The sequence below is a fragment of the Zophobas morio genome, unplaced genomic scaffold (assembly GCF_036711695.1).
Source record: "Zophobas morio isolate AGI-343-1 ecotype UQ-CSIRO unplaced genomic scaffold, CSIRO_AGI_Zmor_V1 ptg000012l, whole genome shotgun sequence".
In the NCBI taxonomy this organism is placed as follows: domain Eukaryota; kingdom Metazoa; phylum Arthropoda; class Insecta; order Coleoptera; family Tenebrionidae; genus Zophobas; species Zophobas morio.
In genome coordinates this window covers 11,407,672-11,422,776 of record NW_026972117.1, presented here as the reverse complement: position 1 = coordinate 11,422,776, position 15,105 = coordinate 11,407,672, and the positions used below count along the sequence as shown (strand labels likewise).

The 15,105-nt window shown below is 32.6% G+C and overlaps 1 protein-coding gene across 2 annotated transcripts in view; it reads right to left on the bottom strand.

The window, feature by feature from the left end:
* LOC135127772 (vesicle-associated membrane protein-associated protein B) overlaps positions 1-14,457 on the bottom strand; it is a 63,782-nt gene extending 49,325 nt beyond the window's left edge. The window contains exon 1 of one of the 2 annotated variants that reach the window (XM_064054380.1): positions 14,275-14,457. In XM_064054380.1, the coding sequence (XP_063910450.1) occupies positions 14,275-14,332 (58 nt within the window). In that variant the 5' untranslated portion in view covers positions 14,333-14,457. The remainder of the gene's footprint in view (positions 1-14,274) is intronic. The other variant, XM_064054381.1, reaches the window with a different exon arrangement.
* Positions 14,458-15,105: the final 648 nt, after the last annotated feature.

The window sequence follows — 15,105 nt, the reverse complement described above, 5'->3', positions numbered from 1 at the left end:
AATACAGACATCGAAAAACATATTGTGTTAATTAATGGTCCCCCCCACCAAGATTTTCCAAATATTTAATTTCCGAGACGGAATTTTAAGATGTCCAAAAAATACTTGATTTTATTTTGGACAAAACTGCAAATTTCAAAAAAAAAAACAGGCCAAAAGTAACTTCTGGAAGCCGAAACCTACAAAAAATTGTTTTCAGGTAATTTTCAACAGTGCTCAAAAAAAGTCAAAATTTAAGTGACGTGATAGAAAAACTGAACTCTTGAAAAAAATTCACGCAAAATTCTGAGATATAGATTTCTACGTGCTGATTACAAAAGCATAGCGTTTTATTGGCCTGAAGCAAGACTTTACAATTATTTGGGTTTGAAATGCAATTTAAAAGAAATCCAAAAAACTCATTCGACAAAAATTTCATTTGGAAAAATATGGAAAAATTAAGTCTTCGGCGAATTTGTCTAAAAACTCAAAAAATTCTGAAATACAGACATCGAAAAACATATTGTGTTAATTAATGGTCCCCCACCAAGATTTTCCAAATATTTAATTTCCGAGACGGAATTTTAAGATGTCCAAAAAATACTTGATTTTATTTTGGACAAAAACGTAAATTTAAAAAAAAAAGAGGTCAAAAGTAACTTCTGGAAGCCGAAACTTACAAAAAATTGTTTTCAAGTAATTTTCAACAGTGCTCAAAAAAAGTCAAAATTTAAGTGACGTGATAGAAAAACTGAACTCTTCAAAAAATTCACACAAAATTTTGAGATATAGATTTCTACGTGCTGATTACAAAAATATAGGGTTTTATTGACCTGAAGCAAGATTTTACAATTATTTGGGTTTGAAATGCAATTTAAAAGAAATCCAAAAACTCATTCGTCAAAAATTTCATTTGTAAAAATATGGAAAAATTAAATCTTCGGCGAACTTGTCTAAAAACTCAAAAAATTCTGAAATACAGACATCGAAAAACATATTGTGTTAATTAATGATCCCCCACCAAGATTTTCCAAATATTTAATTTCCGAGACGGAATTTTAAGATGTCCCAAAAATACTTCATTTTATTTTGGACAAAACTGTAAATTTCAAAAAAAAAGAGGCCAAAAGTAACTTCTGGAAGCCGAAACCTACAAAAAATTGTTTTCAGGTAATTTTCAACAGTGCTCAAAAAAAGTCATAATTTAAGTGACGTGATAGAAAAACTGAACTCTTCAAAAAATTCGCACAAAATTCTGAGATATAGATTTCTACGTGCCGATTACAAAAATATAGCGTTTTATTGGCTTGAAGCAAGTTTTTACAATTATTTAGGTTTGAAATGCAATTTAAAAGGAATCCAAAAAACTAATTCGTCAAAAATTCCATTTGGAAAAATATGGAAAAATTAAATCTTCGGCGAACTTGTCTAAAAACTCAAAAAATTCTGAAATACAGACATCGAAAAACATATTGTGTTAATTAATGGTCCCCCACCAAGATTTTCCAAATATTTAATTTCCGAGACGAAATTTTAAGATGTCCAAAAAGTACTTCATTTTATTTTGGACAAAACTGTAAATTTAAAAAAAAGAGGCCAAAAGTAACTTATGGAAGCCGAAACCTACAAAAAATTGTTTTCAGGAAATTTTCAACAGTGCTCAAAAAAGGTCAAAATTTAAGTGACGTGATAGAAAAACTGAACTCTTCAAAAAATTCACACAAAATTCTGAGATATAGATTTCTACGTGCCGATTACAAAAATATAGCGTTTTATTGGCTTGAAGCAAGTTTTTACAATTATTTGGGTTTGAAATGCAATTTAAAAGAAATCCAAAAAACTCATTCGTCAAAAATTCCATTTGGAAAAATAGGGAAAAATTAAATCTTCGGCGAATTTGGCTAAAAACTCAAAAAATTCTGAAATACAGACATCGAAAAACATATTGTGTTAATTAATGGCCTCCCACCAAGATTTTCCAAATATTTAATTTCCGAGACGGAATTTTAAGATGTCCAAAAAATACTTGATTTTATTTTTGACAAAACTATAAATTTCAAAAAAAAGAGGCCAAAAATAACTTCTGGAAGCCGAAACCTACAAAAAATTGTTTTCAGGTAATTTTCAACAGTGCTCAAAAAAGTCAAAATTTAAGTGACGTGATAGAAAAACTGAACTCTTCAAAAAATTCACACAAAATTCTGAGATATGGATTTCTACGTGCTGATTACAAAAATTTAGCGTTTTATTGGCCTGAAGCAAGATTTTACAATTATTTGGGTTTGAAATGCAATTTAAAAGAAATCCAGAAAATTCATTTGTCAAAAATTTCATTTAGAAAAATTAAACCTTCGGCCAATTTATATAAAAACTCAACATTCTGGGATGGTGTATTAATGGTCTTGAACCAAGATTTTCAAAATACTTAGTTTCACAGGCATAATAAAAGATGTTCAAAAAAATACTTTAGTTACTTTTGGCAATTTTTGTTGTGAAAAGATGACCACGTATATTAAGAAAAAAAAAAGGCAAATTATAAGCCCCACCCGCCCATCCTGTCTCAGTTGTGATAATCTTTTTTATTCGTCAGTCGTGAGCCAAGAGGGCGGAGCTTAATTGCGGAATCATTAATTCTTTACAAAAAAATTACGACAAAAACGCAAAAAAAAAGTACGAAAACAAGGATTTTGCACTTAAGCTCCGCCCCACGACTTACGACAGGTAAGAAAAAAATCATCACGATTGAGATAGGGCGGGTGGGCGGGGCTTATATTATGCCTTTTTTCCTTAATACACGTAGTCATTTTTTCACAAGGCCGAAAATAACTTTTGAAAGTCGAAATCTACAAAAAAAAACCTGTTTAGGTAATTTTCGAAAGTGCCCAAAAAAGGTCGAAATTTTCATAATCCACAAAAAATCTGGGATATATATTTCAACGTGCCGATTCCAAAATTAGAGCGTTATATGGATATAATAATTCATATTTGTCAAAATTTTCATTTGGAAAAATATCCAAAAATTGAACCTTCGGTAAATTTGTCTAGGAACTCAAAAAGTTCTTAGGTATAGACACAGGACATGTGTTAATGGTCGCGAATCAAGATTTTCGAAATATTTAGTTTCAAAGGTGGAATTTTAAGATGTCCAAAAATACTTTACTTAATTTTTGCAATTTTGGAAAAACTGTAAATTTCAAAAAAAAAAAAAAATAGAGGCCGAAAGTAACTTCTGGGAGTCAAAATCTATGAAAAAAACTCTTTTCAGGTAATCAGATAATTTTTGACAATGCTCAAAACGGGTCCAAATTTTCATAAGGGATTAGATTGAAAAAGTAAACTCTAGAAAATATAGATTTTTTGCTGATTCCAAAATAATTGCGCTTTATGATCCCGGAGCAAGATTTTATAAAAATAATGTAATTAAAAAAAAATCCAAAAAACTCGTTAGTCAAAAAATTCATTTGGAAAAATATCGAAAAATTGACCTTCGGGGAGTTTGTCTAAAGACTCAAAAAATTCTAGGATATAGACATAGAAAAACATAGTACATATGTTTATGGTCTCTAACCAAAATTTTCGAATTACTTAGTTTCAAAAGCGAAATAAAAGATCTTCAAAAAATACTTTGCTTAATTTTGGCAATTTTCGAAAAACTGTAAATTTCAAAAAAAGAAATGAGGCCGAAAGTAACTTCTGGAAGTCGAAATCTACCAAAAAACCCTTTTTGGGTAATTTTCGAAAGTGCTCAAAAAGGTCGAAATTTTCATAATATTGAAAAAATGAACTCTTGAAAAATGCCTAATACACAAAAAAATCTGGGTTGTAGATTTCGACGTGCCAATTCCAAAATTACAGGTTTGATGGACCCGGGACAAGATTATCCAAATATTATACAATTTAAAACGAATCCAAAAAACTCACATTTTTTCAAAAATTTCATTTTGAAAAATATCAAAAAATTGTCTAGGTAGCCAAAAAATTCTCAGAGCAACACAGAAATATATAATTAATGTGTTAATGGTCTCGAACCAAGATTTTCGAAAAGTTTGGGTAACAAAGGTGGAATTGTAAGATGTCCAAAATTACTTTAGGTACTTGATTTTGCAATTTTGGAAAAATTGTAAATTTTCAAAAAAAAAAAAAAAAAGAGGCCGAAAGTAACTTCTGGGAGTCGAAATCTATAGAAAAAAACTTCTCCGGTAGTCAAGTAATTTTTGACAGTGCTCAAAAAAGATCCAAATTTTCGTAAGGGAGGAGATTGAAAAACTCAACTATAGAAAAAGTTGTCTAAAAATTCACACAAAATTCTGGGATATTGATTTTTATATGCTGATTCCAAAATAATTGCGTTTTACGTAATTCAAAAAAAAAAAAAAATTCCAAAAACTCAAGTCAAAAAATTCAACTGGAAAAATTAACCCTCGGCGAGTTTGTCTAAAAATTCTAAGAGATTGACATAGAAAAACATAGTATGCTAATGGTCTCAAACCAAGATTTCCGAAATACTGCTAAAAAAAAAAAAATACTTTACTTCATTTTGGGAATTTTGGAAAAACTGAAAATTTTCAAAAAAAAGAGGACGAAAGTAACTTCTGGAAGTCGAAATCTACAAAAAAAACTCTGTTTAGGAAATTTTCGAAAGTGCTCAAAAAAGATCGAAATTTTTATAAGGGAGTAGTATGAAAAAACCAACAAAATTATAGTATTTTATGGCCCGGGGGCAAGATTTTACAAATATTCAGTTTAAAATTCAATAAAAAAAATCCAAAAAACTCATATTTCAATCGGCGATTTTGGAAAAATGGTAAAATCGAAAATGTCTTCAGTTAATTTGGAAGGTAGTCAAAGAAAAATTTTGGTTTTGAAAAATTTGCCTAAAAATCCTCGAAAAATTATAGGATGTAGATTTCGACGTGGTAATTTAAAAAATATAGCGCTTTTGTGGTCTCGAGGCAAGATATTACAAATATTCGGCTTGAAATTCTATTTTTGAAATCTGCACGATATTCCCATATATACCAATACCACATATAAAATTTGACAAATAACAATCGGTTCGGTAGTTTTGAAGATTATCTGTCTCATAAAAATCGCCCCAAGTGCCAGCCAGAAATGGGAGACCTATTTTGTCATACTCTAGGGGTTATGAAACGTCGAGAAAAAATCCGTAGGTAAAAATAAAATCCAATTTTGGTTCGATGAAAAAAAAATCCCGTAATACCAATAGTATGAACATATTTATAATCCACAAAATAGTCTTAGTATACAGGGTGTTTATTAAAAATATCGATTTATCGTTTTCAAATATCAACGTTAAGTTTTGTGTTTTAGTACGACATCTTAGTTTATACAGCGAAAGAAGAAACCAATTAGCACACACAAAAATATACAGGGTGTTCAATTCAAATAAGTATGTTAAAACTTTTGTCGTAGACTGTATTATTTAACGCAATTTTTTTTTAGTAAATTGAACGACTTTTTATTGCCGATTTTGTATTTACGAGAAACTGTTTTTAACTAATTTTTTCCTACATAAAATGTAACCACTAATTGAAACAGTGAATAATTATCACTTCGTTTAAAATTTTTATCTTACTAAGAATATATGTAAATAAACTAACACTAATAAAAACTCAATTACTTCATAGAATACGTAATCCACTGATTCACTGACAGCTCAGACAAACCACTGAATAACCTATTTTGGTGTTTATCTATTACTTAAACCAAATATCAGGTTTTTATACCGACCTGTCGTAATAAGTGCAAAAATAATAGACACAGTTTTATTACGTAAAATTAGTCAATCAAAAAAAGAAAACCTGAATTTAGTGTTCGAAATTCATCTAATCCAAACTTTAAAAAAAAAAAAACTAAAACAAAACCTCAGTGTCGACATCACGTTCTATTTCATTATACAAAACTGCTTCAAACAAGTTTTACAAATTAAAGTTCGTCCAGACGACGTAATAAAAAATAGATATATAACACTAATGAACACGCTTCAGTAACAAAAATTGTAACCAGTTAAAAATATGTGTCAAGAGCGTCTCCACACATGCAGACGATAAACCGACCACCAAATTTCCGCAATCTCTGAATATTCAGATCCTTCGGGCGTCGACCACCACAAAATCCGACCGATGACACCAGAATTTTGCAATCTTTATCAGTCCGTCATGGAAGTGTCCTCATCAGACATTCATCGATTTCGCTTTTGGACCTCGGAACGTGAATCACGCACTAAAGCCCCTCTGTCTAAGAATCACATCGAGTGCGCCCGAGGGTGGCCCCGGTGTGGTCTTTGCCCAAACACGTCAAAATCTGGAAATAGATTCCTCGGGTCTGAGCTCTGGCGCATTTTGTTGGTGGCGGACTGTGATGCAATCGACCGATCGATGTGTATTAAACAAGGCTTTATGTTAAATAAGTATCATACGAAAAAAGCTCCAATAAAGAGCCAGTCTAGGTGTGTTCAAACCAGACATCTAGCTACTTTTGCGTAAAACAAAAGCTGTCACTTGAAAAGATGAATTGGGTAATTTGAAAATTGTTTTTTTTATTCGTGGTGAAATAATAAAATAAAGCGTGTTGTAAAATGGTACAATTCACACTGTTGTGTTTAAGCACGTCGTGGACATGTTCACTGTCGCTGTGGATCGATAGTGTGAAAATGTTCTTATTTTTAGATGGGTTTTCGTCTGTTTTATTATTGATAATGTAATAAACATAATAAGCTTCTGTTCTCTTCATATATATGTAAAAGATAAATGTCAGGTGAGATCGACTTGTAAACAATTGTTTGTTCTTTATCTTAGAAGTGGGATGAATTAAATTGGACGCACAGTCTACATCGCGTTTTGTGTTTACTTACGTCTGGAGTATTGTGACCGAACAAATACAATTCTTATATACTACCACTGGAAAAGTGCGTAAAACTAGTTTTATGTGTATCGGGACGATAAAATATGCTTTTCCGCTTGAGACACACACATGATTTGATTTTTTCTAAAATTTTGAAATTTTTAATCCTTCCAACAATTTTTTGGGTTCTATTGTGCAAATATTAATTATGTTATGTATTATTACGTCAAAATTTTGTAAGAAACCCACTACACATACACCATTCGAGAAAACTTACAATGCTAATTGTTTGTAAATTAATTTTTTGTCCAATTTGTATACGTAAAGTTAAAAGTATTGGTGAATATTTGATGACTAAATAAATAAAATAGAACAGAACCCAACATTACAGCACACAAGTACACAAACAACATGATCGGCCAAAATATTTGGCTATATTTCTTTCTTATTTTAGTTCTCTATTATTAGTGTTTCCTTATTTTTGAAATTTTTGTGTATTTTGTTAACGACCACTAACTCCGATAAATACCGATTTCCAGTGGATGTTCCCAAAATGTTGTTATACAATGGAAATCTAAAGTAAAAAATCAAGACGGATTCATAAACCAAAAGTGTAGGAAAATGTTATTTGATAAAATTCAAAAAATATGTATTTACTATGGATGATTCGATTAAATAATAATCACAATACTAAGTACTACAATTCTTGTTTAGCATACGTTCGGGAGGTAAAATTTCATTTCTCAAATATAAGAAAATATTAGGACAACCAGTGTTGGCCCTCAAAAAATTACTGATTTCTATTAAACATTTTTTTTTAATTTTCTTTTCAAAATAATGCATATTACGGCTTTTTTAAAAATAGTTTAAATTAAAATAAAGCGAACACTCACTAGAATAAAACATTTCCAACAAAATACAACGCTAATTTTCTCCGAAAGTATTGGATTGATTGTTATCAAGTTTTATTTGTATTTTACATAGTAAATGGTATTTACATTTTCCAAATAGCAATCCCAAACAAGTGCCACTTTGATTTATTTAATTTACAGGGGTTTTAATTTTTCGAATAAGCTCTACGTATTTGTTGGATTGTACCTACTTCAGGGGCGAGGGAAATTCTGTTTACTACCTTACAATTTTTTACTTTAAAAACAGAAAACTATGTAAATATGTATAAATAACACAATTATAATTATAAAGAATTGAAAAACTAAAAAAAAATATAAAAAAAAAATCATTGAAGTTGTTTGTTTGGTTTCGGCTTTGATTTGTTTGATAATGGATACAAAATTGTAAACAAAGGTCCTAAAGTACGGAAAAAAACAAAGACAATTTGCTTTTTTTGGTTTTCAAAATGCACATTTCGAAAACAATAACAAATTTTGGCCTGAAACTACCGGACCGATTGTTGTTAATAAATTTTATATGTATGTTAGGAACATCAAGCAGATGGTAAAACGCTAATCAAAATTCGTCTAATTATCCCACCAACAATTGATGACGTCATGGCAAAATTTTGCGTAATAAATACCACTTAAATTTTATACAGTAACATAGTCATGTACTTGTGATTTATGAATCTGCCTTCATTTTGCTTATTATAATTAATCTTTTTTTATTCTTTACACAGTCTTGTTCTTTAGACACAATACGAACTTCCATAAGGCATCCAGATTTTCGCAAAAAAAATCCAAATTGAACAAACTTTTATAATAATAATAATAATAATAAAAGGGGACCGGCGTTGAGTTCGATTTTTATGCGCCATTTTTTCTGCAAGAACGTTTTGGAGGCAAATCATGTCGGAGATGATTTTTTTTGTAAAATTTGTTTATTAAATTCCAACATTTCTACTGTCCGAGCGATTTTATTAGATACATGATTTCGGAAACTACTAGGTTGATTGTTCTGAAATTTTATACTCGTTTTAAGAGTGATGATAGTAAAAGGTAAATAAAAATTTGTTTAATGCATCACACCAAAATTGTGTAAAATGTTGGTAAGTAACTTTTATGTATTTAAAATGCGTGAAATAACGTAATTTTTAAACTTATGCAGGCTAGGTTTTGGAAAAAATTGAAAATTATTCAAAAATAGAATCTACGAATCTGATTGCGTTTTTGGTGCGTTATTTGTCATTTTATGTATGCCTTTTATTGTATTTTCTTATATAGTTTGTTGATTTTCTTTGTTTTTTGTCGCTTTTTTGTTGTTTGAAATTTTTGTAATCTTATTTTGCGTCATTTTGTCTTTTTTTGTTTTTCTGTTTGTCGTGTTTTTTCTACTTTTACATTTTTTTGTTACCTTTTTTGTTGTATTTTCCTCGTTTTTCTGTTCTGTTTCTTATTTTGTCGTGTTTTATCGCTGTTACATTTTTTGCCGCTTCTTTTCTTATATTTCTTGTCGCTTTTTTTTGTTGGTATTTTGGTCGTTGTTTGTCGCGTTTTTGGGTCGTTTTTTGTCATTGTTTTGTCGTTTTTGGAGCTTTTTTTTGTTCGCCGCGATTTTGTCGCTATTGTTTTTTTGTAACTTTTTTATGTTGTATTTTTCTCATTCATGTGTCACTTTTTTTGTTACATTTTTTTGTCGCGTTTTTGGTAGTTTTTTTCTCCGTTTTTTATCGTTGTTTGTGCTAAATTTGTTCCCACTTTTTTGTCGCTTTTCTTCTCCTTTTTTTGACGATTTTTGTCTCATTTTGTCCATTCATCCCTTCCAAAAACTTGATGACGTTATCTCAAAATTTTGATAAGCAAATTTCACTTAAAATTTATTTTGCGACATATTTCTTTATTTTTATTTTAAAATTGCTTCGACAGGATGTTAAGAAAAAAGCGAATTATCAAATTTATTTTATTGATTCAATCAAAAACGGTTTACTCAATTTTCCCGACATTCTCGTACTTCTCGTAGTGTTCCAGTTGACGTATTAAAATTCATTCTACATTTGGACAAAACGATTTTTTAAATTATTTTCATCTGCTTTATAAATGGTCCAGAACCACGCATCATATTATTATTTCATCAAAAATTGTGAAAAATTAAATGATTACAATAACAAACATAACATGGCAATTATGTTCCCCTATGGAGTGGAAGTGGAAACTAATAGAATCTAGGATGTGAAAGAAGTAAAAAAAAAGTGCTAATCGTAAACTATTCGTTACACTATTTGCTACTGGAACTATAAAAATTGCAATTTCAATGGGCGATTTTGAAAGAAAAACAGAAATTTTCGATGAAACGAGTAGAAAATGTCTAGCTAATTTTCCAAAATAGTTGAAAAATGGTGGAAAATATCAAGTGTGAAAATCAGTCATATCTTATTAAATGCTAACCCCGCCCACCCGCCCTCTATTTTTTGGAAGATATGTGATTTGCCAAAAACAGTCTTATTTTATCAAGTTCTAACCCCGCCCACCCGCCCTTTGTTTTCTGGGAAGATATGTCTTTGCCAAAATCAGTTTTCTTGTAGCAAGTACTAGCCCCGCCCACCCCCAGTCTTCTCATCCCAAGGACTAATTTTATTTCTGCTCAGTATAAGATCATTCATTTCATTCAGACCAGATAAAATTAACCACTGGAATGAAGTCAGGGTGGGTGGGCGGGGCTAATTATGTTCCCCTATGGAGTGGTAGTGACAACTAATAGAATCTATTGTTCTATTATTTACTTGCTACTGGAACTGTAAAAATTGATATATTTCAATTGACGATTTTGAAAGAAGACCAAAAATTTTCGACGAAACGAAAACGAAAGTGTTTCGCTAATTTTCGAAAATGGTTGAAAAATGGTGGAAAATGTCAAAGTGTCAAAATCAGTCATATCCTATAAAATGCTAGCCCCGCCCACCCGTCCTCTATTTTCTTGAAAGATACGTGATTTGCCAAAAACAGTCTTATTTTATCAAGTTCTAACCCCGCCCACCCGCCCTTTGTTTTCTTGGAAGATATGTCATTTGCCAAAATCAGATTTATCGTAGCAAGTACTAGCCCCGCCCACCCCCAGTCTTCTCATCCCAAGGACTAATTTTATTTCTGCTTAGTATAAGATGATTTATTTCATTCAGACCGGATAAAATTAATCACTGAAATGAAGTCAGGGTGGGTGGGCGGGGCTAATTATGTTCTCCTATGGGTTGGTAGTGAAAACTAATAGAATCTAGGATGCGAAAAAGTAAAAAAAAAAGCATTAATCGTAAATTTTTTGTTGTACTATTTACTTGCTACTGGAACTGTAAAAATTGCTATATTTCAATTGACGATTTTGAAAGAAAGAAATTTTCGACGAAACGAAGACGAGTGTTTCGCTAATTTTCGAAAATGGTTGAAAAATGTCGGAAAATGTCAAAAGTGTCAAAATCAGTCATATCCTATAAAACGCTAGCCCCGCCCACCCCCCCTCTATTTTCTTGGGAGATATGTCACTTGCCAAAAACAATCTTATCTTATCAAGTTCTAGCCCCACCCAACCGCCCTATTTTCTTGGAAGATTTGTCATTTGCCAAAATCAGTTTTATCGTAGCAAGTACTAGCCCCGCCCACCCTCAGTCTTCTCATCGTAACGACTAATTTTATTTCTGCTCAGTATAAGATCATTTATTTCATTCAGACCGGATAAAATTAATCACTGAAATGAAGTCAGGGTGGGTGGGTGGGGCTAATTATGTTCTCCTATAGAGTGGTAGTGAAAACTAATAGAATCCAGGACGCAAAAAAAGTAATAAAAAGCATTAATCGTAAATTTTTTGTTATATTATTTACTTGCTACTGGAACTGTAAAAATTGATATATTTCAATTGACGATTTTGAAAGAAAACCAGAAATTTTCGACGAAACGAAAACGAAAGTGTTTCGCTAATTTTCGAAAATGGTTGAAAAATGGTGGAAAATGTCAAAGTGTCAAAATCAGTCATATCCTATAAAATGCTAGCCCCGCCCACCCGTCCTCTATTTTCTTGAAAGATACGTGATTTGCCAAAAACAGTCTTATTTTATCAAGTTCTAACCCCGCCCACCCGCCCTTTGTTTTCTTGGAAGATATGTCATTTGCCAAAATCAGATTTATCGTAGCAAGTACTAGCCCCGCCCACCCCCAGTCTTCTCATCCCAAGGACTAATTTTATTTCTGCTTAGTATAAGATGATTTATTTCATTCAGACCGGATAAAATTAATCACTGAAATGAAGTCAGGGTGGGTGGGCGGGGCTAATTATGTTCTCCTATGGGGTGGTAGTGAAAACTAATAGAATCTAGGATGCGAAAAAGTAAAAAAAAAGCATTAATCGTAAATTTTTTGTTGTACTATTTACTTGCTACTGGAACTGTAAAAATTGCTATATTTCAATTGACGATTTTGAAAGAAAGAAATTTTCGACGAAACGAAGACGAGTGTTTCGCTAATTTTCGAAAATGGTTGAAAAATGTCGGAAAATGTCAAAAGTGTCAAAATCAGTCATATCCTATAAAACGCTAGCCCCGCCCACCCCCCCTCTATTTTCTTGGGAGATATGTCACTTGCCAAAAACAGTCTTATCTTATCAAGTTCTAGCCCCACCCAACCGCCCTATTTTCTTGGAAGATTTGTCATTTGCCAAAATCAGTTTTATCGTAGCAAGTACTAGCCCCGCCCACCCTCAGTCTTCTCATCGTAACGACTAATTTTATTTCTGCTCAGTATAAGATCATTTATTTCATTCAGACCGGATAAAATTCATCACTGAAATGGAGCAGGGTGGGTGGGCGGGGCTAATTATGTTCTCCAATGGAGTGGTAGTGAAAACTAATAGAATCCAGGACGTGAAAAAAGTAAAAAAAGCGTTATTTTCGAAAATGGCTGAAAAATGAAAATCTCCCTTAAAATACATCAAACAGAATACTATTTTACATATAATTAATAATCCATTCCAACTTTTTTGGCTGTTCTTCAGGGGCGAGGAATGTTCGGTTTTCTAATAAACTAGAGAATATAGAAACCTAATAATAGCTTACACACTTACAGGATTTATTAGAGTCAATAAAATTTACGATTTTTTTATGATAACTTAAAAAATAATGATAAAACTGACTAACGATTTGCCATGCTTATGATAACCTTAAAACATTGACACAAAATTTTATTGCAAAATGTTGTTTAGAATTTAGATTTTTTTTCAAAAAACTGTACGTCTAGGATAAAACTCAACACAGATTCATAAACCACTATCGTAAATTTGAAAAACTTTGTTGTTAAACACACCGATTCGAATTTTGTTTCGGGTATCGCACAAACTTTAGAACTTTGCTCTATTTGCTGAGACAATCTTAGACTTCGGGAACAATATTATTCTTTATGAAAAACAGTAAACCATATTTTATAGTACGAATTTTAGATCTATAGGCGTCAGAAGTCGAATAAAATATCGGACAAAATTGTATTCCATGTGGACGAAAACCGGTACTAAGTATGCTAATGCTCGAAATATTTTAATTACCAACATTAACAACAAAAATCCCTAATGACTGTCATTGACTCGGTCATACGTTATACATTGGTGAAAAATTGCATGCAAGTTGTCCATGTCCGCACTTTAATAAAAATAAACAAAAACATACAACACGTCTAATAAAGGCAAGGAAAAAATCTGTGCCAATGAACACGTAATCCAATGATTCACATGTGACAGCTTGAACTGAATCTAACCTCACTCGAGTGTTTATTTGCTATAAAAAAGTATCAGGTTTTCCATATTTGCTATGTTGTAACGATTGCAACAAATTGCTGTTATGTGGGTGTTATTTTTCGTAACATTTAGGTTTAACGACACAACTTTAACATCCTGAATTCGTTCAATCCGAATATTACAAATGAGTTAAAAGTGTCAAAAGTGGTCTAACAATTAACCAGAAGTGCCTCATTTCAATTGATTCCTCCAAATCAAGCTTGGAACAAGTTCCACAAATAAATTACGAGTCCATCAAGAGGACCCACATAAAATAGATAGTAGCGAACATATTTCAGTAACTAAAAATGTACCCACTTAAAATATGTGTCAAGAGCACCTCCATCCGATGCAAGTCATAATCCACACGATAAAATTAGCACTCGATTTGAGTAACCTCGTCCCCCCAAACCCCATCTTTGGGTGTAAACAAGCCGAAAAATCGCGACGTTATCAACCCCAACCCTTCCCAGCCGATTCACCTCACGACTCTCGTAATTCACGCCAGCGTAAGTGCCCCCGTCGATACCGCTCTGGCCCGAGGGCCCCGCGGAAGCCGCCTCTGTCTAAAAATCGCATCGAGCGCTTCCGAGGGTGGCCCCCAGGGCCGCCTTCGCCGAAACGCGTCAAAGTCTTGAAATAGACTCCTCGGGCTCGGGCTTCGAATCGTGGGGTATTTTGTTATTGGCGGATTGTGGAATAGGTCAATATGAAGTCGGGCGCTCGCTCACCTCTGAATCGCAGCTCGTTCTGGGGTTCGATGTTTAGGACCTGTTCGGGCTTCGCCATTCTTTTAACCTAACACACGGATTATCACCAAAAACAACCACAAACTCAATTTTTTTCACACACTTTACGCTGACAGATCCCGGTTATGCTGCACTTTCTGACAGCTAACGCGCACGCGCGATATTTAAGATGGCTGCGTGCCGTGGCGAGAGCTGACATCATCGCCCAACGATCAAAATTCAAATCGGGAGTGCGGCTACTGGGCGCGGGAGGGCGCCACGTCGCGAGGTAAAGCGAGATTACGGTAAGAGGAGTACAGGAAACGTGGAAATTTCGTGGAAACTTTCTTGGTGAGGTTAGACGAAGAGTATTTGCAGGAATATGTTTCTACGTTTGAAAGGAAGGCTGTAATGATGATTCAGAACAGAAACTGTCGATTTCTAGCTATTTATTTCCATATTTTGTCGAGTGTGATAGGAGAGGGCATGACGAATGTTTGGAAAACGAGACTTCTGCATATCTGCAATACAGGCCCAACCATCCACAATAAAAAAAAATCCGAGCCAAACGTAACGCCTCAGAAATGTAGAAAACATGAAAGTACAACATAAAAGCATCCAAAATATCTGAGTACATACAACAAGTTTATTTTACTTTACAATTTGTCCAAAATGAATGAGTAGATAAAGATATTTATCTAGATATTTATATATTTAGTCCCATTTTAAGACCGGAAATGCTGGGTTTTTAACATATCTCAAACTTTTCGCTTTTCACTTTCATAGGAAAACCGAAAATAAATTTTGGGTGTCTAAATCTACATCTCGACGTGC